General features: G+C 39.2%; 1 protein-coding gene across 3 annotated transcripts; it reads right to left on the reverse strand.

Moving 5' to 3' along the window:
• Positions 1 to 469: 469 nt before the first annotated feature.
• EDN3 (endothelin 3) lies at positions 470 to 24,517 on the reverse strand. Of its 3 annotated transcripts, none has more exons than XM_075768475.1 (5): positions 24,112 to 24,472; positions 23,427 to 23,667; positions 9,512 to 9,676; positions 8,907 to 9,008; positions 470 to 1,132 (listed from the first exon to the last, which is right to left on the reverse strand). In XM_075768475.1, the coding sequence occupies exons 1-4, from the start codon at positions 24,161 to 24,163 to the stop codon at positions 8,939 to 8,941; spliced, it is 528 nt and encodes a 175-aa protein (XP_075624590.1). In that variant the 5' UTR covers positions 24,164 to 24,472; the 3' UTR covers positions 470 to 1,132; positions 8,907 to 8,938. The 3 variants fall into 3 exon arrangements, with proteins under 3 accessions (XP_075624590.1, XP_075624588.1, XP_075624589.1); XM_075768473.1 differs by lacking the exon at positions 470 to 1,132 and adding an exon at positions 6,245 to 8,010 and having other exon boundaries at positions 24,112 to 24,517; XM_075768474.1 differs by lacking the exon at positions 470 to 1,132 and adding an exon at positions 7,875 to 8,005.
• Positions 24,518 to 27,854: the final 3,337 nt, after the last annotated feature.

Raw genomic sequence — 27,854 nt, forward strand, 5'->3', positions numbered from 1 at the left:
TTAATGACCCATCCACCAATGTTTGCAATCATTCAAGGCAGCCTGCCTATTTCTACCAAAACCCTCTGGAGAACCAGGGGCTTTTAGAGGAGAGAAAAAAGGACAGAGTTGTATAGAAATGTGAGGAACAAAAAATTGTCTACAATTAAATTTAAAAGTCTAATAAAAAAAAATGCAAATCCATAAAATATCAGAGTTCTTTTGATAAGTTTTTATAGAATTATTAGTGTTCATATTGCTGCAATACATAAACTTTGTGTGATGTCACTTAGTATTTCTTCCCCACCTTAATTATATTTAGATGTTAGAAAGAAATTCTTTACTGTTAGAGTGGTGAGGTACTGGAACAGGTTGCCCGGAGAGGTTGTGGAGGCCCCTGGATCCCTGGCAGTGTTCAAGGCCAGGTTGGATGAGGCTTTGGGCAACGTGGTCTAGTGGAGGGTGTCCCTGCCCGCAGCAGGAGGTTGGAACTAGATGATCTTTGAGGTCCCTTCCAACCCAAACCATTCTATGATTCTAAGTCATTTTTTAGTAATACTTAGCCTGTATTTGAACAAGGTCTCATCTCTCTTTGCCTGTATAGAAGTGGGCATGATACAGCAGTGGACAGTTAGGGGAATTGGTTTTGTCTGTATAGTTTAGAAAATAATGTTTTATATTTCAGAAACTGGAACAATAACTGGCTTGCAATACCATTCATATGATGCTGGTAACAGAAAACATGAATAAATAATATGAATAGTGTCTTATGGATCTACATCTACAACAGTTGATTATTTAAAAGTACATTTCAAGTGCTAACAATGTATCAAGGGAGGTTCCTCAGTAAGGTAATTGTTTAATCATGAGAGATTAAGCTAATATGCAAGCTGTATAAAATATGAAGCAGTGTGAGGACAATGGCAAAGTCTGAGATGGAAACAAGATTTTAAGAGGAACCTTTGGTGGATGCATGCAGATTAGTAAATATGCATGTTTGACAGAGAAATGAAGAACTTCCAGAGGAATTTTTCAAGAAAGTGATGTGATGTTTTGTACAGCATACAATGTTCCTATGGCTTTTATGTTGAAACGAAGCTTGATAAACATCTTAAGGCTGTTTTCCATAAATCAAATTTGCAAACAGTGGAATCTGCAGTAGGAGAAACAGATGAAGTACAAAAAGTAGTGTGAGAACTATTTTGTGTACAAACAGAACACCACTTGAAAAATAAAAGTTGACTAACTTAGGAACTTTCTGGATTGCTAATGTTCCGATTCGTACTATTAGACAACCCCCCTATAAAAATTCTATTAAAGAAACTGGCTTAAAACAAAAAGTGTCATACTTTATTCAGGCCAGATGAGAAAAAAAACGTGCTTATCAAAAATGTTGGCAGTTGTGCAAAAAAAAAAAAAAAAAAAAGTTGTTGAAAGATGGTATTGAACTGACTGTTGCTGCAGCAGAGACAACAGATCCTGTAGCTGTGCTGTGCCAAATTCTTTCTTTACCAGCATTTCTTGAAAATTAGGAAAGGGGAATTTGGAACTTATGTTTCTTCCAATAGACAGTGTTTTTGAAATTGATCTTTTTCACACAGTGAAGAAGACATAGTAGAAGTGGTTTGGAAACAGGCACTGCCTTTTGAAAAAAGAAAAAAATTAGTGATAGTGCTGCATAGGTGGAAATAGGGGCTTTGAGAATGATTTATGAAGACAATGCATGTGACTGGCAAAACATGTTTACTCAGTTTGCTCTGTGATATTTGGGAGAATGCATTTGCAACATCAATGAAATAAATAATTGTTGCAGTAAAACGTCCTCCTTTGCTTGGGTGGTATAGTTCTGTATGTCAAGGCAGGGAGCCCAGTGCCCACATTGTCATGTTCTCCAGTGAACGCATGGTGGAACAGCTTGCTCGATGCTACATTGCATGCTGCCCTTATGAATATGTGCAAGATCATACACAAAATTATACCTCAGGGACTGGATGCAGGCAACTAGGATGTGCATTTTAGTATTACTGGTACTAGTAACAGATGTTGCAATATTGAGACGTTTCTGAGCACATTGGCATGGTGAACACTATGTACATTAGCGTTTACTTTCTGGGACTGTTTTTCCCCAAGATTCTTGCATGGAATGTACATTGCCAATCAAATACTTCATGCCCCTTGCTTAGTTTTCTTTATGTTTCTACCTAATATTACAGTTCATCAATTAAGATAATGTTAATAACATGTCAACTTTCCTTTAAAAATATTTCTAACTCTTCTGGTTGAAAGCATGCAGGGGGACTGGAACTGATCAGCCAAAGCAATACCAACATTGTTTCAGGACAACCAATATAGACCTGAATGCACAGGCAGCCATAACCAAAGCAAACAGCTATTCAAACCTTCTATGTGCCTTAGTTATGCTCTGGATCACCACCAGAACCAAACAGTTTCATGTGTGCATGTTACTCTAGGTACAGTAGACTCTTTTTTTTTTTTTTTCTCTTTCTTTTTCTGGTAGGCAACAGGTGGCCAATTTCTTGAAAATATTCAAAAAGGTACAGTGACAGTTCCACCAAAAGGCATTGATCCTTCACGTGTTTTCTAAGATGACCAGAGCACTTAGAAGTAAAATTGTTATTTGGAGAGAGACATGGCTTAGGGCTGGGCTGTAGGGATCTTAACATGGATTTTGCCTTTGGTCTTGCGCTTGTGTTAGTGTATGTAATAAGAACCTAAGTAATTTCCCAAGATCCCATAATGAGACAGTAGCAGAATTAGAATTATGATTCAGGGGTTACTGAACTCTAATGCAGGAGGGCCATGAAGCTGATCAGAGGGCTGGAGCACCTCTGCTATGAGGACAGGCTGAGAGAGTTGGGATTGTTCAGCCTGGAGAAAAGGCAGCACCAGGGAGATCTAATTGCGGCTTACCAGTACCTGAAGGGGCCTGCAGGAAAGATGGGGAGGGACTGTTTATGAGGGAGTGTAGTGACAGGACAAGGGGGAATGGGTTTAAGCTGAAGGAGGGTCGATTTAGATGAGATGTTAGAAAGAAATTCTTTACTGTTAGAGTGGTGAGGCACTGGAACAGGTTGCCCAGAGAGGTTGTGGAGGCCCCTGGATCCCTGGCAGTGTTCAAGGCCAGGTTGGATGAGGCTTTGGGCAACATGGTCTAGTGGAGGGTGTCCCTGCCCATGGCAGGGGGGTTGGAACTAGATGATCTTTGAGGTCCCTTCCAACCCAAACCATTCTATGATTCTATGATTTCCACTCCTTAAACTTTCTTTTTTCTTCTGTGCACCTCCAAATAGAGAGTTAAATTACCTAATCTCTTTGGAACTCTGCTTAAAGAATGGTAATCAGAGACAAATCTCAGGATCTGGCACAGGTGTTTTGAATGTTTTAATTCATGATCTGATTTGTAGAAAGAAAGGTTTTACGTTTCACAATTCAAATGCTTAGGTTCAATCTGGTTCTTAATTGTGGTGTCAAAAACATTGGAAACGTGACCCTTAGCTGACCCATGACTATCCAAATTGACACCAGAAGGAGCTGTAAACTGACTTCATTGTGAAATTAATGGAATTCTCTTCTGTGATAGATACAGGGAAACAAAGTACAGGTTTAAAAAACATCTGGTTTTGGAACTGCATCTTAATGGTATCAGAATTGCATAAATATATGCATAGTTCCAGGAATCTTCTAAAAGACCTTCTGGGCTTTGATTTTTACATCTGCTTTATTCTGGTTATGTAGTTCACCTAATGCACTAGCCATTTGATATATTTTTTTATATTACTACAATAGTTTGCACACTTTTTTAATGAGAAAAGGCTCCAACCCTCTTCATATCTGTATTGAAAGTATTTGCATAGCTAACAGCCCACACTGGTAAGCGAAGGCAGCTCACCTCGTGAGCAATATAGATTGCCAGGCCTGGAATGCCAGGGAGAAACACAGTGAGACACTGAAGCATTTCCAAATTGCTTAGTCAATTCTTTGGGGGGATGAGGAGGGTAGTTATAAAAATAAGACAGCTAAATCAAAATGAACTATGAAAATTAAAATTATTTAACTGATTGCAATAGAACAAATTATTTCTGGACAAGTACAGCAAAATTACCATTTATGAAATGCATAAACACTCACTAACTTAAGGGAGAGCTGGTTCACACTCTAAGAAACAGCTTTAACAGAAATGATTACTTAATAAATGTGATTTGTTGTCTAATGGAATATCCATTATAACCAGTAAAATTGAAATTCTCATCTTCTCCGATTATTTCATTGTTTAACATCCTGACTCTTTTGTGTCTAAACGATCTTGTCCATATAGGATTTTAAAATATTCATAGGAAAAATGAAGTTTGAATGTCAAAGACTTCTAATCAACTTATTGTTAAGGGGCTAGAACTTTGGCTCTTGCAAGTCAATACAATTCTGTTTATGTTGATGGAGACATCTGCTGGAAGTTTGAGTCAAGGTATCCCATTTACTGATGACCAAATGACAGCACATAGTAGAGATCTTTAGATGCCTAAAGAAACATAGAGGTGCAGAGGGAGTTTTTAAATGGGCTTACATATCTACCTGATTTCTAAAAGTGGTACATACAGGACATAACCAGCAACCTGGTCTGCTATAAAATGGATAAGGGTCATAATGAAATAAAATGAGAGAACTAAGCTAGAAGACCTAGATATGGGGAGGGGTGTTCCATGTAGATACTGATGTGACTCTAGGCTAAAACCCAGTAAGGATTTATCCGTAAGGATTCAGTGAGGTGTTTCCCAGGGTGGAACAAGAGCTGAGACTTGAACTTCATCTCAAATTTCTGTTGAAGCTCAACTGTGCTACTATCACTCTACTACAGAGACACCTTCAGAGTGCAAATCAAGGCATACCTGACTTCCAAGGCACTTCTGACAATCTTGGAAGTCAAAATACTTTTTAAAATGTGTTTTTAAACAAATTTTGGCAAGATACTACTGCAAGGTAAACAAAAAGTTCAATATGCTTTGTTTAACTTGCTTAATGTATTTTAAGTGTCTCAATCCTGACATTTCTTTGTAGCATAAAGCTCTCCAGATCAGGTTTTAAGTATATCTTTTCCATTGTAAAACTCCAGTAGTGAAAACAGACATTGTTTCCAATCTCATCTGTTTATAATTTTGTTTGATTACTATTCCAACAGATTTCAAGCTGTGGATTTAAAGATTGAATGTTCATGTGGCTAGAATTTGTTCCTTTTCTAACAATAACTTTTAGCCACATTATTCAGTCTTATGTTAGCCTGAATTTTACTTTTATCAAGACACAATTTTGTCATCTTAACTTTGAACCAAATTGTCACGATTGTCCTCAGCACTCTTTCACATCAGAGTTATTTTTGCCTAGCTGTTCTGAAAACCAACTCCTAAAAGCAACATCTTGAGCATGTGTGAAAGATGCCAGATGCTGCCAATGGGAATATCTTTCAGACTTGAGTGCTAGGTATCTAAAAGTATGCAGGATAGATCTGGTAAGAACACATCCCAGAACTGTGGCCACCATTTCTCTTGGTCATTATAAAAGAAGTATTATAGTGAGTGTAACACATTCTTGTCTTGTAGCAAGAGAAATTCTTAAAAGCTCTTTTTGCTCAGCTGTGTTTTGTGAGAGAGAAAGGCTTAGATGACAAACTTGGGGATTTTAAAACTATCAAAAGCATTTCATTCAGTCCTTGCTGGCACATCATGCCAGCAGTTTCATGTTTTATTATGCAGAAAAAACAATTCTGTTCTGATGTACTTAATAAATAGTTGGAGGATCTAGTAAATACCATTTAGCACACTTTTTAAAGCAGATGAGGAATGATTTAAGTCATTACAGTTTAGCTAAGAGAAAATTACTTCTGCTTGTATGACAAAATAACGCCAAAATGTATCACCTTCTCCCACTTATGTATCTGGTAGACCTCAGTGGGTCACACAAAAAAAAATCCCTTAGGGTGAGGATAATTAAATGAATAAATCAAGGGTCTATTTTAATTTGTGTAGATTTCTTTTATAAAAAGTGAAACAACTTTCCTGGTGAAATCAACTAAAAATCAGTTTCTCTTCCTCCTATATGTCTTATTTTGTCATCCCTATATTGAGATAACAGGAGAAGAATCTACAGAAGAATTTGACTCCCAGGTTTTACAAGCATTTTATAATATATGGGAAGAATTAGAAGCAGAAGAATGGTATCCTCGAAAGCTAGCACAGCAAGCAAGGAGCCATTTATTGTAATGTAATTTTTATGCATAATTATTATCAAAGAATTTATTATGTTTTCATACTCAATTCTCAAACCCTTAGGAGAACTGTCAATTCTCTTGAAGAAGACAACACTTTGTATGACCTGGGCATATGCATTCGGGGGGGGAAAGATTCCAGTTGGTGGCTATAAATGAACATTAAGCATTCTTCATAACAATTGATTATTTTTTTCAAAAAAAAACCCCAAACTATACAGTGGCTTTTTAAAATTATGGGAAAATAGTATGTGAAGTGTTTTTATACAATAAATAATCTATTTTCTATAAATGTACAATATCATTTGTACAGCAAGTAAGAAACTGATACAAATGCAATAACTGAAAGATATATTTAATTTTATAACTACAATAATTTATTTATGAAATATATCCACATATATATAAAATATATCATATATATTTTGGCAAAGACCTCCCTTTCTTGTTTCAAACAAAGTCTATTACCACTGGTTTAAGCCTATATAACCATTTTTACTGTTGATTTCTTTTCATTTTTCTTTTGTTCTCCATCTTTCTTCTGATAAAATATAATTTAATGTCATCGAGTTATAGCTTAACCTATGTGTCCTGGGGAAAGTCTGTGTGAAGGTCAGTCAAAGAAAAAAAAATCTGTAATGTCACAAGTAAGGGATTTCCTCTCTCTTTAAATAATATAGAACAGGATTTGCAAAAGTTACTCTTTTTTTTTTTTTTTTCCTAGCTTACTCTTGCATTCTCCTATCAAAAATGTCCATAATTTCTGAAGAAATCATTTACCCTGAAAAATGTCCATGGTTGGATATAATCCTTATTGCTAAGTGTCCAAGTTATTCAGTGATGATGTTTCAATGAAGAGATAAAAATGTGATTTATAGTACTAGCAAAGACGAATGTATGTACTGTGGATGATAACGTGTGTTGGGGCTTAGAATAGCAAATGGTCTAGTACAGTAAGTTACTCTAATTGTGTGAAGTTTCATTTGAAGTTCCACAGTCCTACTCTTTTATCTTTAGGAAATTCTTTGGGCTGAATGATTGGAATTCTGTTCATCAACTACAGTGCATCCTTAAATAATCACTGTAAATGTATTTGAATGGACCTTTGAGGTGCAGGAGTAGTTTGTGCCTAAATTAGGTAATCTATTGAATACTCAATGTATACTCTTAACTTGCTATAGTTTATAATAATATTTATATTAGCCATTCATATTTATTCTGCATAGATACTGTCATTTAAACATCTGCCACAGTTACAATATGATGATTCAGGCTTGCATACATTAACAAGAGAAATACTTCTCTATCTGTTTATTCTTAATGAGAACTCATGTATAGGCAATCTTTCTCTAACTCATTACATTCTCCAATTACAGTTGCCTGCATAAAGCTGTGGATGGATTCTTCTGACATATAGCAAGCAGTAAGTGGAACAGTATGTTTCCATTGTACTTTTTAAAATCACATAGAAAAACGTTTCCTGAAACTTTGTTGCTGAAGCTTGGATCTGCCTTTGAATTTTTCTTCAATAGTGATGCATTCCCTGCCAGGTGACATGATAAAGATTATCCTTTACTGAGACTCTCACGTGGGGAGCATGGGAGAAAGCTTCTTCGTACAGGTTCACATGCCCTCAAAGCGGCATTGTTGAAATGAAAGTCTTGCATACTGCTGAATTCTCCACTGGCATCAGACTGAAGCATCAAGTTTGTCCATCTCAAGGGAGTGTTGTAGTTAAAGTTCTTGCTTCTGAGCTTCAGCAAAATAAATATTAAAGCTTTAAAATAACAAACAAAAACCAAACCAACCAAACTGCTTAGTTATTCAGGGCTAACTCCCTATTGCCTGATAAAACTATGGTTCATCTCCTTGATTATGTGTAAACAAAGTAAATGCTACCCAGTTGTCTAATTAGCACTGATCAAATAATCATAGCAATAAATTCAGCTTGGAGACTTCTAATGCAAGTGCTTCCCTTCATAGTAAAAAATAGTGGGCTTTTTAACTTTCCTAGTTCTAATGGCTGTTTCATTTTACCTAGAAATACAAGTATTTGCTTATCCTGACATCGTTTTGCATTTTGTATGTAGCAATAGTATTAAGGGTAGATTTGGAACTGGAACTTTATGAAACTGGCTACTAGGTCACAGTAACCTCTTTATATCTGACATCTAAAGTAGATATATTTTTCCCTCCAAATACTTTTTCCACAAAACTACTTCTGTTTCTTTACCTTGAAAATTCAAGTTTTACTGAAGCACTGCACTGGGACATATAGCTTAAGTTGTTGCAGTGCTAAATGAGCAAAAAGATGATAGACAGGAACAGCCCTTGCCCTGTTAAACAAAAAAAAAAAAAAAAAAAAAAAGATGGGGGACTGTTGCCAAAATATGTATTGGCTTATAGCCAAAGAATCCAACTTTTGAAGGAGCTGTATCAGTATGAGGAAGGTTGTAATAGTTCTGTGTATACTAAAGGTTATTTTAAAAAATAAATTTAAAACCCCAAACAAACAACTCATGGGTCAAATCCTGTCCTTATTTAGCAAGAAGTGACAATATTCAGTTGAAAGAACTTAGAGTTCTGCAAATGCAAAGAAAACTTATGGAAAACTAATATTTCTTTTCAACACTGAACATCTGTAGCATACCTGACCGTTCAGAATCCTCCAAACTCTCTGTGCTACTGAATGAAAGTGTTTTCTTCCCTGCATTCATCTTTCTCCTCTGTCTTTTTCATTGATCCATGATTTCTGGGGAAGAGAGATTTTTCTGTTTGTTACTGTGTTCTCATCAATTACATAAAATGACAATGTCATACTCTTCATTGGACTAGATAAAACATAAAACACTCTAAAATAGTGTAATATTAAGCATGCCCCTAACTAGACAGGAGATCTGCTGTTTCAAAAATATCACATCATAAAAAGAAACAGCAAAAAGAAAATTCAAGGCAGTACTGTACTGGGTCTGGCCTCTTTCCTTCACCTATAAACTCTCTTGAGTGTGACACATGAGTTTTCTCGCTTTTGTTCTTCCTGTTCAGTCCCCAGTCTCACTTAAGGGGGAAGTGAACAAATGGTTGTGTAAGTGCTTGGCTGCTGGCCAGGGTTAACCCACCACAACTGGAGATGAGAATATTATTTAAAATCAATATATTTGTTCATTGGTTTTGTTTGACACATGCAACTCAATTTATCGCCATGAAATAGTAAAATCATGTAGACAGTTTGCAATATGAAGAAAAGATACGCACCTTCTTCTGTTTTGCATTCTTCTGCAAAACTGCATACACTGTTTGTCATGAGCATCCCAACAAGAACACCGAAATGAAGACTGGAAAGTATTTTGAATCTGGCCTGTAGACCTTTTGCCTCTAAAACTGCCTCTGTAGTTAGACAGCCCGTATGGCACGGTCCTCCTGTTGTGAAAATTACAAACATTATATGTTTTAGGAGCCAATTAAAATTATATTCCATATCTTTTTTCCTAAAATGGAATAGATCTATTGATGCAAAGCAATAAATAGCAACACAAAAATCAAACCCTGTGCTTATGTAAGAAGTTCTCCCTGTAACAGGTCACAACATCTGCTCAATCAACTCAGGCTTTCACAAAGTTATAAAGTAGCAGACAATCATCTCAACTGCCAGAATTATTTGGCAACTATACTGGCTATCTAAAAAATTTTGATTACCTGATCAAACGCATCCCCAGGTTATTGCTTATTTTACTGCTTATTCCTTTATTGTGTTGGTTACCCCCCCACAAATGCACAAAATTTGCATTCAGTGCTGTGGCTGGTACAAAGTTACGAAGGAGCTGTGCTGACTTCCACCAGATGCATACCATCGTGATGTTGTTATCCTCACAATTCAGAGCCTGATTTGCCGTTAATTTTATTATTGAGAAATGGAGAAAACTATCAGCATGATTCGTTTACTGTATCATGTTTGGAACTTGACCCGTAGAGTTACAACTGTGAGAAACAGCTAGATAATCTTCCTCGTATGTATATACTAGTACTTTTCTACCAGAGATCATACTCTGTACTGCAGCACACCAACAAATACTAAGAGATAGTTCTCTTTATTTCCCTGCAGTCTGGCTTGTTTTGTTCTTTAATGGGTTATAGTCAATATTATTATCAGGAAAGAACATGCTTCATCACTGCCTGCTAACACCCCCAAAAAGCATTGGATGGTTTAGACTGATATCATAAATTATTCTCCTACAAGTTGTTAAAGACTCTCAATCGATAGCAGGTGTACACCACATGGAGCTTCTGGACACCCATAAAAGTTTCTGTGTACTTGAGGGATGGGCTAAGCAACCCACAAATCCTCAAACACTAAAAATCTGAAAAGAATCTCATGTTCAAAAGTGAGAAAGAGGAATGGAGACAAAAAAAGAAAACAAAGGCAGGGGAGAAGAAGTAAGAATAGATCTAGAGGGATTAGAGAACAAAGTCTGAATAATCAGTGTGGAACCACCAACTTCACATAGTTGTACTTCTTTCATTTGCTTTCATAAAAACATCGTTAGGCTATTAATTGGAAAACTGCAAATTTTCCATTTTCCCACACTCATGGTGGGATGAAAGGTTCAGAAATATTATTTTCTTAATCATTGCAATAATTTTTTATTTAACATGGTACAGTTGATGCAAATCACTTATTCAAACCTCTGCACTTACAGTGCATACGAGCTTCTAACAGTGCATCTCTCACAGCCTGAACCAGACCATACCTATCATATATAGATTTATCATAAAGTCATACAGAAAGATAGAAAATCACAAGCAGTATATCTGTGTGTCAGAGACTATGAGATGGTCTTTCTCCAGCTGATGCTGTTCTGCCTTGCTGATATGCAGAAACTGTTGCATACTTTCACTACTTACTTCATTCTATGTCCATGCCTAGACACTGGGAGAGACCAAGAATATGCACATTAGTCTTTTAAGACTTTAGGACTTGATTTTTGCCGCGCCCCCCCCCCCCCCCCCCCTTCTTCTCACAGTCATTTAAAAAGCATTTTGTTGTCTTCAGGATTAGGGGTGAGTCCCATTTTTATATTCGAAGAGTATTAATAATTCTATGTTGTTATCTGCTTTAGAATAATGTATGGTAAATGGCTAACATAGGTAACATCTGACATAAATAGTTGCTGCATGGTCATACTTTTTGATACATTTGTGTTTTTATGAAGTAAAGGCTGGTATTAAGAGACAGGAACAGGAGGAAGTTCCTGTCTTTTTAAGAGTGGTGAACCCTCTATGAAAACTGGTAAAATTCTGTTATTCAACTTCTTGCTCAGATTTAGGCTGAAATGAAAAGATGAATTTTAGTCAAATGTGAAACCCCTATTTCATGGCAAATAGCTTGCCAGGGTATAAGGAAGCTTTTTACAGCTTTTGCAGATGTCATCCCACGTTGTGCTAACAAGACATAAAATACTGTAGTATGTTATTCTCATTACTTAATGATTTCTTGTTAAAAAGTCCACTTTTCCAAAATACAGTACTGGTTTTTTTGTCTTACTCTAATTTTCTAAATCAGAATCTCTGTGGGACTGAGCTGTGGTTTGCCCTGTTTCAGAGGTTCTGCCTGAATAGCCAGAAAGGAAGAAGGGCACGTGTTTTATTCGTTAGTTGCTGCAATTTGCAAATTAATGGACCAACTAGAGTTGTCATCAACTTAAATTTTATCTTAATACATCAGTATGTGAACTACAGTGATTGAGGAACAGGCCTATTACCAGTCTGCTGTCTTACCTCAGAGACAGTAAATTTCAGCAAACAGGCAGGGGTGGAGAATATAGTGTAATTACAAGTGATAAGAACCATGAATCACAGCCCTAAGCAAAGGAGGATACTAATATTTTAGATACTGCTTCTGAACTTTCTAATGAAGGGCCTCGTGTTCTATGAAACTTATAATACTTACAAGAGTATGCTTCATAGCTTGGAAAATATATTCAAGACCACTTCATTCTCAGTGATCTAGAAATACATGCCAATGCAATGACATTTTTCAAGTGTATGAATTTTAACTAGAACGCCCAAGCAAAAATTTTTATGTAAGCTAATGTGCAGATTTGCCAATCAGAGATGGAATTAAAATAATTCTCCCAATATACGTGGTTTTGATTTCTAATCCAGCAATTCAAACCCCAAACAGATAAGCTTTAATAGCAACCCAGAGTCTTTCCAACAGTATTCAGCTAAAATATATAGATGTTTTCTTGCCTGTCAGTTATTCTGATGCAACTCATACACACACTAGCATTTGCTTAAATGTTGTGATTTATGGTTAGCATTCCAGCAGCTGAAAATGTTAGTATTTCAAGTTAGTTCATGCCTCTTCTCAGCACTTCAGAAGCGAGAGGAGATGCCGAAGAGATTCAGCTGAACAAGTATCAGAAGCATTTGCCTAGCAGCATGCTTAATCTTAGATCGTTACATGTGATTAACAAATGCTGCCTGTTTGGGGTTGGTTGGTTGGTTGTTTGTTTTTATGGTGCTGCAATGCTCAGGCTCAAAATGAGGTAAATAGAATCACGATTTCTACATGTTAAATGGGAATTATTGTCAATGTGTAATTGTCACCAAGCATTTGTGTTGCTAAAAAGTCTCTTTGCTTTCCATTTCAGGTGAGGCATCTGTTTCCTTTAGTCAAAGCTTGCTAACTTTAGTGTACACAGGGCAGTGTGTGCCTCCCCAGTAGAGAGAGGAACAGCTGAACTAGGCAGAGGCAGATTTGTTGGCTAGCCATCTGCTAGGCTTCTGGAGATCCTGAGCAACCAGTTCCCTTATGCTGTATTCCTTGCGGTTATGACCGGGTCCCTGGCCAAAGTTCTGGCTAAGAGCCATTTACAAACTTTTTGGAAATTTTAATGCAAAATCCACAGATTTATTTTTTTTTTAATTTTTAGCATTTACATTTCACAAGAAATTTTTAATTTCTGACTGTTAACTCAGTATGCATCATTTCTTCCTTTAGGAGAACAAAATTCTCCTGAAGCAATGAAATGGGTTTCCACATATTTAAGAGCTAACGCGTACTGTGTGTCCTTTATGCATTTCTTCTCTACAAGCAACCCTATTCAATTCTGGATCAGCCTTTCCAAGGTATTGCTTTGAGCCAGTATTTATGTGGCAACATATAAATCTGAGGTTTATGCGGAAGGGACCCTCTTTTGTAGAGTTGTTACCAGTATGATTACTGCAGCCAGGGAGTGGGTGCATAAAAGTCTGCATGTTCAGTTTTAAAGCACTTTCTAAATTATGGAAGGTCTGAGTTTAAGGAAATAGTTTCTTCTTCAGTATAAACTATTTGTTCTGTATGAAAAAAAAGCTAATGCAACTCTCCAGTACTTGGAATTATTCCATATGATGAAATTATGATTAGTCAGTGCAACAGGTCTGTTATCTGAACATAATTCCATGTATAATATAGAGCAGCACAAAACTAATCAAAGCAGTGTGTGCTCTTGTCACTTGAAACATACTTTTGATTTCTGCAATGGAAGGAACACACAGCAATCTTTAGGTCAGCCACTGTTTCTCCTAGAATTTTAAAAGAAGAAAAAAAAAAAAAAGCCTAGATCTGCAGATTGGATACTCAGATGCTGAAATAACTTAGATTATTTCTGTACTTTGTGTCCACAAAACAATTATAAAAGCTCTCCCCCTAGAAGTCAGCTAGCTCTTGAAGCAAGCTTTTACCATTAAATTAACAGATAGTCATTTGTTTGTTGAAAAAGACAAGTAGTACTGAGTAATAGTGAAACAGCCATTCTAAACCAGTGATATTAGTGAGAATTTCCCACAGAAAAAAACCTGCCCATTGAATGAATGGCTATTACCTTCAAGTCTAGTTGGGAAGTATGATTTGCTGAGGTCCTGCTGTCCCTCACTTATACTATAGTGATTGTTCAGAATTCAGGCAGACAAATCCAATTGGTTTATTTTAATTTTTATAACATGTGGCTGAGTTTCTCATGCTATGTTATAATTGACCTATGAGCAGCTATTATTTTCTACTTTCCCAGCCACTTAAACACAGTAGATACCTTCAGGGCACTTGAGAGTTTCAGCCAAAACAAAATCATGAGGGGGGTTGCAGCAATTATCTTAGATGCTGTGATTTCAGTATTCAGCAATATATTTTCTGGCATGCATCCAGGCCAGCAAGGCTCCCAGCAGTCTCCAGTGTTTTCAGACAATCTTAAAATGTATGAGAAGCCTGTAAGGACCACTGAGAACAAAGAACATGGAAGGGAAGCAAAATTTAACATCCTCCAAGTGAAACAAAATGTCTCCAGAATGAAAGATGCTTGGGGGAACTAACAGATATTTCTGTGTATACTTTCATATAAAGCTACTGCAGTAATACTGTGTAGCTCTGTAGATGAAGAGATCATTGGCTGCTCTGAAAGTTGGCTCCAACTCTTTCTGCAACAGACATATTTTTTTAGGAGTAGTTCACAATAGGTGTACCTCCCATATTATCCCTTCCTTCTCATTGTCATTTAAGAAGTAAAACACTTTCTTCAAAGTGCCTGACTTGTTGGTCATGTCATCCTAACCACATACGTCATTCACAGAAGCTGTACTTTTTCTGAGTAGCTTTTTGCAGTTGAAATTATTTTCAGAGGAGACAAACTTTTACCCTTTATAGACACACCTTTATTTCCCACATACTCAATTTAGTAGTAGTGTTCCTAGATACTGTTATCAAAAAAGATGTACTTCTACCATCTTGCTAGATCTGGTTTAACCTTCACTTTTTTTTGTAGTCTTATTCTTTAAGTAATACATGCTAGTTTGTGAAGACCCCAGTTTAGTTATAGTTAATTAGGTGTATAACTAGTGTGCAGTCCTCAGCTTATTAACTATCTGCTTCATCATCCAGTTTCACTGACCACATGAGCTCTTTGATTTCTCTCCTACTGGGACTTCAAGTTAAGTACTGTGAGAGAATCTGAAGGCTTTGTATCACTAGTCATCCTCCTCCAGTAGATGTCAAAAGGATGTTACATGTTTTCTGTTTCAAATATGATCAGAAAAATGTCTGAGTTGTTGAGTGAAAAGCTAGGGTATACTTCCTGAGGTAAGCAATATGAAGCAAGTGGGGTGTGGGGGGATACATTTCCATTAACACCCAAAATACCTAGAGAGGCTGGGTAGAGCTCACCCACCTTAATAAACTGAGCCCTTGTTTCACAGAAATAACGCTCTCAAAACAACACTGCTCATATCCTTCAGTACCTCATACCAATCCTAATCTGCTACCAGTTTTGTGGCAAGCTATGAAATTGTTAATTTACATAAATAAAACCCCATGCAGCATTTTCTGTCTGTCAGGCCCACACTCCCATAATTCCTTTTCCTTCCTCTGTCTGGCAGGGAGTATGATTAGTAAGTGGGCTGGTTCAAACGCAGATACACTGAGGTAAATCTCAAAAGGCAGAGCAGCTGGAAAGCATGGATGAAAGGAATCAACTGTCAAATGTTAGCTTTTTCGAGCTAAACTTCAGAGTACTTATTGCTAGCTTCTGAAGCCACCATACAAGTGCATGTGAAGAACACACGCTCCAATGCATGTTCCTACTACTCTCTACAGTGTGTGTAGGTCAAAATCCACTGCTGGTTTAAAAACAAATAAAACAAAAACCTGGGAGAAAATAAACACATGGTGTTAAAATTTAAGACTGATGAAAGTGACTGTGGTTTGACAGCACTCAGGACTGTTTATTCTTAAAATCAGACCAACATGAGCAGTAGTGAAATTTCAAGGCACTAGCTACTAGTGCCTCGTCCCTGACCCCATCTTCTGCAGGGCAAGCTCCTGCAGTGACATGGGATTTTAGTCTGCAGAGCCAAATCATTTCCAGTCTGAGAATACCATTCATGTTAAAACATGAATACTGTGAGTACTGTAAATAAGCTTTACAGGAAGACTAAGAGAATATATTCTACTTTTAGACTGTGGAGGGCATGCAAGCTGTGCATGTTTTGGACATTAAGACACTGAAAGTGTGAAGTCAGTACACAATTTAAATATGCAAGAAGAATAACTATGTTTGAATAGTAGGCCTAAAAATAAAATCAATTGTCCATGATAAAACATGACAATAACAGCAGAAGCCTGTTATTATGTTTAATAAATCTATTTGAAATACTCTCCATTTGATGTGAAGACTTGTGCAGCTTTTTAACATGAAAGATACTCCAGTTTTTAAGCTTAGAGATATTTACAATCTGTCACAAAAACATGTAACTAAAAAAAAAAGTTAAATTGATGGAGATAAGGGAGATTATTTTCTTTATACTTGGTATTTTTTCTACCAGTGAATATGACTATAGATTCCATAGCTTTAGTTATTTCAATTGTTACTAGCTTGTTAAGATTTTTCTTTGTATCCTTCAATGTTCAGGCTACGTTAGGACATACAGTGCATATACATAGTCTAATCTTGGTAGCATCCACACATGTAAGACACAGATTTCAGTGAATGTGGATAGTAGAGAATGCAAAACGCAGGGCAAACTTTATTCAGAAAAATAAGATCAACTCAACGGAAGATTCATCACTTCACTTTTGGCACTTAGTTCTGATGGTTAACCATACACACTGTTTAACCGACAGATCAGCTTCCTTATTTGAAGTGCCTGGCTTGCAGCCACTGTTTTATCATCATGCCTTTGGCTAGCAGGCATTTTCAGTCTCATCTATTAAGATGACAAAGATTATAAGCACATGCTTAATTGTTTTGCTGAACAAGAGATCTTTAGCTGTATACTTTTATTTCCAGTAATATATGGGACATCATTTATACATATCTAATGATGAAGATAATTCTCAAAAAATGGGGTAACTGTAATACTTTCTAATACCACTTAATATCCATAGAGATGAAAAGCATTTTAAATTCCATTCAACAAAATTCAACCATCAATGAGACGCAAGTAACAAAGAGACATTACAAAGTTGTTAGTCGGCAGTGCATACAATTGGAATAAGAGTATCCAACTGGTTGCCTTAAGTCTTCTCTTTTGTAACAGCATCCCAAGACATCACTTCCTCTCTATAGATGAGCAAAACTATGAGTGAAGTGATGATAGGGTACAAATTGTTTCCATTCTAAGCTGACTTTCTGATGGTAACCTAAGCCAGTAGGGAGCAAAGATCATTAATTGATGACTGTTAGAGAGCTGATGGTATGCGGAATTAGTTACTGTTGTCTGTTTAGCTTCTGACAAATCCTAGACCCCTAACAGACCCATTTGTCAGCACTTTCAAGAAAGACCAGAAAAAATTTAAAGTGTATGAAAAGTCTTTCTCATCCCAACAGGTAGTCACGGTAAGTCAGGAAAACAGATTTATACAGGGGAACTATCTGGAGCTAACCTAGTGCTAAATTTTGATGGCTATTTAGGAATGTCTGAGTTGCACGTGTTACAGAAACAAATTTCTTTATTAAAGTGTTTACACCGCATCCTTGTAGTGTTACTATGTAATCACAAGCTGTGAAACACTCACCATATCCTCTACTATTATATCGTACAGAGCAAAGCAACAGACTAGAAGTTAGTGCATGCCCTCATCCTTTGGCTGAGGAAATAGAATGCGTGTAAGTACAGAGGATCAGAGCTGCGAACACAAAGATGTTAGGTCAGATTCTTCCTTTCACTCTGTCTATCCAATTCTGCTGATTCAGAAATTCATGCACTTGGCAGACAGAACTTTAGATCATCATGTAAGCTGGTCTTTATGACATGGTCACAGAATTTCATTCAGTTACTCCTCTTTTAAGCATAATAGCAAACACTGAAATAAGACATGTCATCTAGAAAAAAAGCACTTTGGCTTTGATTTAGACATTTGAAGAAATGATTATTTTTGGGGCTTAGTTTGAGTGATGAAATAACTTTACCATTGCGGATCTATGCTAATTCTCCTTTGAAAGTGTCTGGATTATTGCCATAAATTCTTGATGTACTTTTCTTTCAAAATTGAAACCATGTGAGTATCTGATATTGTGTCATATAATTACAGAATGGTTTGGGTTGGAAGAGACCTCAAAGATCATCTAGTTCCAACCCGGCCCTGCTGCGGGCAGGGACACCCTCCACTAGACCACGTTGCCCGAAGCCCCATCCAACCTGGTCTTAAACACTTCCAGGGATCCAGGGGCCTCCACAACCTCTCTGGGTAACCTGTTCCAGTGCCTCACCACTCTAACAGTAAAGAATTTCTTTCTAACATCTCATCTAAATCAACCCTCCTTCAGCTTAAACCCATTCCCCCTTGTCCTGTCACTACACTCCCTCATAAACAGTCCCTCCCCATCTTTCCTGCAGGCCCCTTCAGGTACTGGTAAGCTGCAATTAGATCTCCCTGGAGCCGCCTTTTCTCCAGGCTGAACAACCCCAATTCTCTCAGCCTGTCCTCATAGCAGAGGTGCTCCAGCCCTCTGATCAGCTTCATGGCCCTCCTCCGGACTCGCTCCAACAGCTCCATGTCTCTCCTGTACTGGGGTCCCCAGAGCTGGACACAGTGCTCCAGGTGGGGTCTCACAAGAGCAGAGTAGAGGGGCAGGATCACCTCCCTCGACCTGCTGGTCACGCCTCTTTTGATGCAGCCCGGGACAGGGTTGGCTTTATGGGCTGCAAGTGCACACTGCCGGCTCATGTTGAGCTTCTCATCAATCAGTACCCCAAAGTCCTTCTCCTCGGGGCTGCTTTCAATCCATTCCTCACCCAGCCTATATTCGTGCTTGGGATCACGCTGACCCACGTGCAGGACCTTGCACTTGGCCTTGTTGAACTTCATGCGGTTTGCACGGGCCCACCTCTCCAGCCTGTCAGGGTCCCTCTGGATGGCATCCCTTCCCTCCAGCGTGTTGACCACACCACACAGCTTGGTGTCGTTGGCAAACTTGCTGAGGGTGCGCTATGAGGGCCCATGAGGGTGTCCTAATGATAGTATTACTTTCTTATAGTTGTCACCTTTTAATCTTTTACTAATCATTCTGAGCATCTCTAAAGCTTCACACAGCAATGTTTGTGTCATTAATTGAATGACATTTTGCTGTCGGATGCACAAGCTCAGTTCATATTGAAATATAGGACCCCTTTGAAGAAGTGCAGATCTAAAGTAAGTCTTGCCCGTATTTTGTTCTTTAAATTACAGAATTAAGCATCAAGTTGTGGCTGTATTACCTCAGTGGGTACTGTTTAAAAGAAAATTCATTCTTTCTTCTTTAAAATGCATCTGTAGCTATAGATCAAGATAAGCATAATTAATCACTTGACAAAAAAATACATTGCAAACTAATTCCTGAGTAATCAATCTTATCAGTAAGAACAATTTACCAGCTTTTAATTATCTTTGTTATGCAATCTTTGTCTACGCCACGTAATAGCACTATTCTTCTCTGACTTACCTGACTTTCTTTAGGTTGCCATCTTTTCCACTTAAGGCTCTCACTGTTCCCAGCATAAAAGATTCACCATGTCAAAATAACACTGGTGGCTTAGTGGTCTGGAGTAACAGTAGTGGTTCATGCACAAGTATAAAGCAATACTCAAACATGCATGCAGATTTAATTTCTCATTTAATTGGCAATAGCTGCAGAGAGTCAGAGGCTGCATATTCTGCAATTTTGTGCTTTTCTATAACTGTCACCCTGCCGATCTCAGTCATTTCTCAGCAAGGATAGGAATAGACCTTCTGTCATCGCTCTGCCTCCAACAGTTTCAATAAAAACTTTAACCATTTTTCCAGAAAAGAAAGAGAGACCATGACCAAAAATTGTTTTTTATTTTATATTACAGCAATGCTTAACAGCATCTTCTGTTGGGAAAAGCAGGGGCAAGTAGAGTTTGTCTTTGAAGTATGGAGGAGAAAGTAACCTGGAAACAGAAAATATTAAGGAATTTGTGACGGGAATAAGAAATGATAAAGTGAAAGACATAAGTCAGGGGAAATAAGAAAGAGAAAAAAATAGTAAAAAGCAATTGTACTGTTTGATGTAGGAAATAAAACAAAAAAAGATGTGATAAAGAAATAAACAGGAAAAATCAGCAGATGTCAGGGAAACTTCTCCAATTTTTAACACCATCTTTCTGGCCTACTATTGTGTGTATGGTTCTCAAAGTTGCATTTGAGCCAAATTTTTAGTAAATACAAAAACTTTCAACAACACGCATACAAGGGCAACATAAAAGCCCCGTTTACAAACAGCCAGTCTGTACAAATCCAGTGGTTACTTCCATTTAAAAGTAGTCATCTAACTTTCTCAAGATATTAAATTGTATAAGCAAGTCTGATTTTTCTCATTTGCATCCAGAAGTACCTTTTGACTTACTGAGATGCTGTTCCAGGTAGGGCACCAGGCCAGAATTAGTGCCTGTTAATTCAGATGTGTGACATGAAATCTTAATCCTGCTTCTGTTGCACTGAACATGGTCCAAAATGTCTAATATCTCCATACATGCTTATTTCAGTGACTAGTCCTGCCCTCATATACAGAAGCACTCCTAGGAAGAATCCTAGGATTTCTGAAAATCGAGACACTGCTCTTTTAGCTTAGAGGGAGATTTGTACATCTACCTCACCTGTAAACAGAGCTTTTCCTTTCAGTGCTCACCTTGCTGGCTCAGACCAGGCAAGTCTCAGGAAAAAGCAAGGCAGCCCGGTTCAGACACCTGGCTTGTCCAGCCAAAGTTCACCACTCTCTAGACACCGCAGCCAGCCAACCTCGAGAGGATGTCCTTTCTCCAATTTTAATGAGCATTTACAGATTCCAGAAAATTCAGTTCCTACTGGACTAATTCCCCTACTTCCCACCATTATCTGCTCACTGTTTGTCAACCCCAGAGGGCCCCCAGCATCCTGATTAACCCATTCCAACAGTGTTACTAGGTTATACAGGTTCATGACTTTGGCTCACAGTAGCTAAAATGTTTCATTCTATGTCAATATTTAATATTCAAATTGAATACTGAAATTGAATATATTCATTCTATAGCTTGCATAGAAATTCCCAGAAATCAAATGGCATAAAAATTATGTGTGTCGAATTGTCACAGGCTAACCTATACACTGGACAGTGGGGATAGACTTTACATATATGAGAGATTTGCTGTAACTTTATGTACAACTGACTTCAGTCAAGAAAGCAGACACTTAAAGCCCTAACTGTTTAATATTTGGATTATTATATGTACTTCATTGCTAATGCTATAGGTAACATGAAAATGTTATATATCTCTAGTCTCTATTCTTTGTTCTTTCTTTGGTGATGTTTGGACAAAACTTTCAGGTAGGAAAAAAATTTTCCACATCACTGAATTAATGCACACTAAATACTTTTCCCACTGGAATGAAAATTATAATTCCTGTAGACTTAAAACAGGATATCCTAAAAAAAAAAAAAAGAAGAAAAAAAAAGTGTGTGTTTAAAATTAGCAGAAGTCTATTTATTCAGTGTATAGAGGGAAAGGAATGTCATTCCCCCGTTTTCACTGGTAAGCTCTGACTTAAATATACTGAGTCATAAATATTTGGCTAAAATAATTCTAAGTAATGCTGGGGTGGATTAGTGCAGGTATGGAACTCAAAGAATTGAATGACTTGTGTGAATACATGATACAGGTTGGTTGAAGTTCAAAACACTCGTCATCAGATATGGCCTCTAGCCAGGACACACACGTGAATTTACAAATTAAGTGCCCTAAACCCCATTTGACTTAACCTATTTTACTGCTACTTTCTATTTTTCTATTCCTTTTGTTATTTTAATCTGATTAAAAGCTCTGCGATTCAAAGGCAGATCCGAGTTAGTACAAATGGTCCCAAGCTGTAGTCAGTGGAATACTTGATGGTGCATGTTCAAGTTCACAGTCATATAGTCCCAAGATCTTTAATTCTTGAAGTTCATCAAAAGACATCTGGTTTTAGAATCATCTGATCTCCTGACTATTTTTTAATGAACTGATTGCTGTGGTTGCTACAGGATTGAAACCTATTAGCCTACAACAATCTTTACAAATCCTTAAGACTGTTTTAATTACTCAGAGAGACAGGATGTATGTAGTGGTCTAGGAAAAGGAGGCCTCTAACCTTTAGGATGTAGGCAAAGTGTCCCTCTTCCTGCATGATTTCATTAAGAACTGTTAGTACCAGACCCTGCTTTTCTGCAGACATGCTCCACCCCCAATGATCTGTATGAAACTCAGAATTTCCAATTCATGGGAGAGGTTATGTTTTCAAAAATTGTTTCAAGTCACAATTGAAACAAAAACTTAAGTTTGCCATTCCCATAAAACGTAATCGTAAAGGATGTTCTTTTGTAACATCTTAAATCTGGAATATTGAGGTTTTCAAAGTTATTATTTTACTCTCAAAGTATTTTCCACATGAATTTTTATCAAAACCAGTACAGTTGCACTCACACAACTCTTCTTCCTTTCACAATGAGTGGTTTATTAGGAACAGATTTCCCCTACAAAGTAACTCCTTTTTTTCCCCGTGACTAATTTCACCCAGGCTGTGCCCAGCACACACATGCTGCGCACAGCAAGGTACACACGTACAGCCGTGCCCTGTGTGGGGAGTTCACCGCGCCGAGGCGAGCGGGGCTGCAGGATTTCCCCGGGGCTCCCGCTGGCTCATGGGCATCCCCGTGTCCCTCCCGCCGGGCCACCCAGCGAAGCCGGGCAGGTGTCAGGGCAGCGGGGGAGCGGCACGTCCCGCCACGGCGCCGGGCTCGCTCCGCTCCCCGGGGGCTCGGGAGGCCCCGCCAGCAGAGCCGCCCCCAGGTGCGCTCCGCTCCGGCCGTAGAGCCCGGGCTACCTGGGCAGCACGGCGACCTCCTCTCGTCCCTCCCTGACCCCAGCGGAGGACGGCTCCGCCTTCAGCGGGGCCCGCGGCGCCTCCGCCCGGGCTCCCCCTCGGGGGGGGGGGGGTCTTCCGGGGGGCCAGGCAGGGACCCCCTGCCCGTTACTGCCCAGCCGCCACACAGCCCCTTCCCCTCCCGGCGACCCGAGCCGGGCCGCTGCTCGCCCCCCCCCCCCCCCCCCCGCGCCGCGCCCGCAAGGGTCGAACCCTTCGCAGCCCGGCCCGCCATTTCGCGTCCCGCCGCCCGCCCGCACTCACTCGGGGGTGTTGATCCAGATGATGTCGAGGTGGCAGTAGTAGACGCACTCCTTGTCCTTGTAGGTGTAGCAAGTGCAGCGCCGGGCTCGGCGCCGCAGCGCCCCGCCGTCCACCTTGGCCCTGCCGCCGGCCGGCAGCGCCGCCGCTTCGCTCTCCTCTCGCTCCTTCTGCCCCAGCGCCGCCGAGCGCGGCTCGCCGCCGGCCGGCAGCGGCAGGGAGCGAGGCCGGGGCAGCGCGGACCCTGCACCGCGGGAAGGCAAGAGGCAGCGCTCAGCTCCCGCTGCGCCACCCCAGCGCCCCTGCCCCCGCGCACCCCCCGCCCGAGGAGCACCCCGCTCCCCAGCGCCTTACAGCCCCTTTTGTAACAGGACCCGAACCATCACTAGTCCCCGAGAACTTTCAGGGCTGTTAAAAGCACCGTTATATTTACTGCAGCGTGGTGGGGTGCACCCGTAGCCCCCACAGGTTTGGGGTGCATCGCTAGACAGTGTTCCTGTTTTAAACCTACGTACGGCCAAATGATGTCTTTGGCGTCTAGTTATTTACCACGCATCGGAGTGGGCTATTGCTTACAGCCTTTTGGAAGACGGGGGAAGAAAAAAAAACCACCCAAAGCCCCACCAAACTCAGCCTTTCTTTGTGTGCGTGCGTGGAGGTGGCAAAGAAAGAAAGAAATTCATGTTACCTGCAGTCGATGTAACTGTAAGTCCAAAGAGGAACAATAAACCCAGCTCCATTAAACCCAAATTGCACGCTAGTTAACTGCAGGCAAAGGTGAACTGCAGGGCCGACTGAACCCTTCCAGGAGGAATCACTTCAGGTTGGAGGCAGGGAATATCCTGGGGCTGGCGGCACACGCTGCTCCCCGGAGTTAGTTCCCACACGGAGGTGTGATTAGTAGATCTCCCGTGCAGTTATCTTCCCCCAGTGCAGACTTAGTCCTGAAGGGGAGAGTGTTGTCAAAAGAAGGGAAGATGCATCGCTTGGCTTTTCCCACACACACCTCCCACCCCCAAATCCGATGAGAAACCGGAGCTGCTGTTTTCCAGCTGCAGACGCCTCCCACCCGTGGACAGCTGCCTGCCTCCCCCGAGGCGCGGGGCGGGCACGGCCCACGCTCCCGCCCCCGGCCGCCCCCCCGCTTCCCACCCCGGCAGGTAAAAGGCAGGGATAAAGCAGCACATCCTCCCCAGGAACGGGAGGCGCAGCCCTCGTTGCTAATGCTGGTCTTAGTTCACCACTTGTAAATGATCTGATCCCGTTGTTCTGTGTGTAATTTCAGGAGGAGAGGACAGAGGATTGCTTGTGCGATAAAACTGCAAAGCTTCGGCTCAAATCTGGGCTACAGATTTGGGAATTGTTTGGGGCTTTTTTACTAGGGCTCTACCAGTTATTTTCCAGGTGAAATTAAGTCACCATTTTTCACTACTTCCTTTTCCCCCAGTTAATTATGAACACCTCTTTGTGGACAAACCTACCTAGAGTACAAAATTTAAGGTAAAAGGGGATTTTATATTGTGTGTAATACCTGACACTTGTACCTAGAAAAAAACTCCTGCATGTGGCCCCATTTGCTATCGTAATATCAGCTATTAAGTGATAATAGGTAAGGGTTTGGTGGCTAAGGGAATTGGCTGTATCTTTTCTTACAGTAGTATGTGTTATGGGAATATACATGTCTACTACTACACAGTAGTATCCTGTTATAGGAAACATATGTCATAGCACACGGAGAAAGGTTAGCAAGTTTAATTGTGGATATTTTAAATCAAAACGTTATGTTTTATTTAAGAATGTTTCAGTACAAACAGAAAGAGCTGCAGCCAAAATTGCTTTTATGTAACATGCTGATTTGATGTATTCACTAAAATCTGTTTTGTGAGTAGAAATCTAGTTGCAGGATCACTCGGGTTCTGTTATCCACAAGAGGAACACTGTTCTCTACCACATCACATTCTTCCCCAGCCCTGCCCCCAATTCCAACTTCTAGTGTGGACTATTCAGCAACAACACTTACTGAAAAATCTGATTAAGATGTCATGTTTTGTCAGTTTGTCAAACCTTGCCTTTGGTCAGTTTCTAAAGATTGAGAGTTTCATGGGAGAACTTCAGTTGACCATATTCCCAGCTGTTAACAAAAGCACGATGGTCACCAAAGACAGGCTAATAGCTAGAAAGTTCCTTTTTCTCAGGTTTTGCTCAGACCATGGCTCTCTGTGGAAACTTAAATTGCTTTTGTCTCGCACAATTTGTGCAAACGACAAGACTTTGCAATGTAGAATTGAAATGGCCGAAGCATTAATCATGCCTTGTCTCCAAAACCCAGTTAGAAAAGACAAGATTTCAGTAAATTTCTAAGGTTTGTACCCATTGCAGTGAGTGCAGTTCATGAGGACATAGCTACAAGTAGTTTGCTCAGGTGTTGACAACATTAAAGTACTGAAACAGAACTGTGAAAGTACCTTGTTGATTTTAGTTCTGCTAATTTTAAATAATTTCAACTGCAGTCACTGATGTTCTCATAACTAATACAGTGGGGGGAAAACAGATCCCATGTGAATTACTGAACTTAGCGTTACATTGAAGTTCACGCTCAGTCTAGGAAAGTACGTGCTTACTTACCTTTAAGGATGAGTAGCTGCAGTGACCTGAATGTTCATATAGTTTGCTTTGCTGGATTGTGGGTTTGTGTGTATTAAAGTTATGCTCTTCAAGCATCAGCAGAGTTACAGTTAGGCGTCACAGCTGTATAGCCACTGTGATGGTGAAAAATATCGTGACAAAACATCTCTGAGAAAAGAATGGGTTTGAAGTTATTGCCATTTCGTACATGAGTAGAGAAATGAATTGCTTCAAATCAGCAAGTTCTATATATTGTATTCTGATACTGTTGGATACAGGACTGATTTTGACAAATGCTTATGATTGCATTTTAACTTATCTGGAAAAGGAAAAAATAGAGATTTGTTGTGCAGTTACTGTTTAACAGAACTGTTCACTGCAGTGAGTAGTAAGTACTGGTTATATGTTGCTGATGTGATAAGTAACAATGATATGAATCTAAATTCTGATTTATTAATTTCATTCTCTTCATTGCAACATATTTTTTTGTTAATAATGATATAAAATTATCATAGTAACAAAAAGTTTAAAATGAGTAATATATAACTATCATATGTATGGGTTTGTTATGGCAAAAAAGATCATGTGTTGTGCTGTGAATCGATTTAACCACATTTTCTAGAAAATATTGTTCTATTTTTTAAATGATATTTTGAAGACCTCTTCTACATTGCTCTACTTTTTCTTCCATGTGCTGTTTAATCACAGAGAAGCCAGAGGAGGCCATATCAGCACTGATACTGAGTGCTGTGTAAACAAAAGAAGTAATAAAATATATTCTGAAATTAGCTATCAGGGTTCAGAAATTAAGAAGGGCAAGGTTTTGGTCAAATGACTTCATGTCAGCTTTAAAAGAAGATAAGACAGGAAGAAAGAGACTCTCATCAAAGGAATTAATACTTCTGGACATTGAGGCCTGATTCTCATTTACACTGATTATCAAGTTATTTGTGTCACATATTACCTAATGACCTGAGACCTTTTTATTTAATAAATATAGCAGTCAGAAAACAAGAATGCTGGTTAAGCAAATAGTGACAAATAAATTTTAAAAATTCAGGGTCAAAACGTCAGTGATACTAACATGTGATGCAAAATGGTTTTGTGATTCTATTTAAGGACTATATTTTCATTTGGTTAAAAAAAAAGAATAGCAGTTATTGAGGTACCTGGCATAGATTAGAAGCCAAGAGATCCAATTCATTATTTTACAGTTTTTCCTTTAAAATTGTTTTAACTTTGTAGGTTCCTTTTTCTATTTCAATTTCAAGATACTTTGGGGTGGATGGGCACTTTGCAAAAATCTTGAGAGCCCTGGACAAAATGTGTGGAGGTAATTCTTCTCTTTACACCTTTTATCTTCCCACCTCCACCATACTCCTTCCCGTCCTGGTGCAGGACAGCAGAGCAGTGCCGTTAAGAGCCAGCTATACTCTCTACACACAATGGGAATTCCCCTGTGCTAGGACACTTCCTCATTCCTAGGGCCACCCAAGCAGCTAAAGGAAGACAATCAGCAGATCTACCCTGTTGCAGGGTGTAAATACTGTATATTTGAGAACTTCTAATTGACTGAAGGGAGAATATATCTTAGCGATGAGGTCAAGGCTGAAGGAGTCCTGGAATGTGGAGCAGCTGAAACAGATATGTTAAGAAAAGTGAGCTCAGATTCCAGATTTTATATTTGAAAACCTTGGACTGCCATTTCAATTAGGAACATAATCGTGGTTTTGTTTAGTACTTCCCTGCCCCTTGTATCCCTGCTTTATAAATACACTCATGCGATTGTGAAGCAATCAGAGACCC

This window comes from Balearica regulorum, chromosome 16 (assembly GCF_011004875.1).
Source record: "Balearica regulorum gibbericeps isolate bBalReg1 chromosome 16, bBalReg1.pri, whole genome shotgun sequence".
NCBI classification, from domain to species: domain Eukaryota; kingdom Metazoa; phylum Chordata; class Aves; order Gruiformes; family Gruidae; genus Balearica; species Balearica regulorum.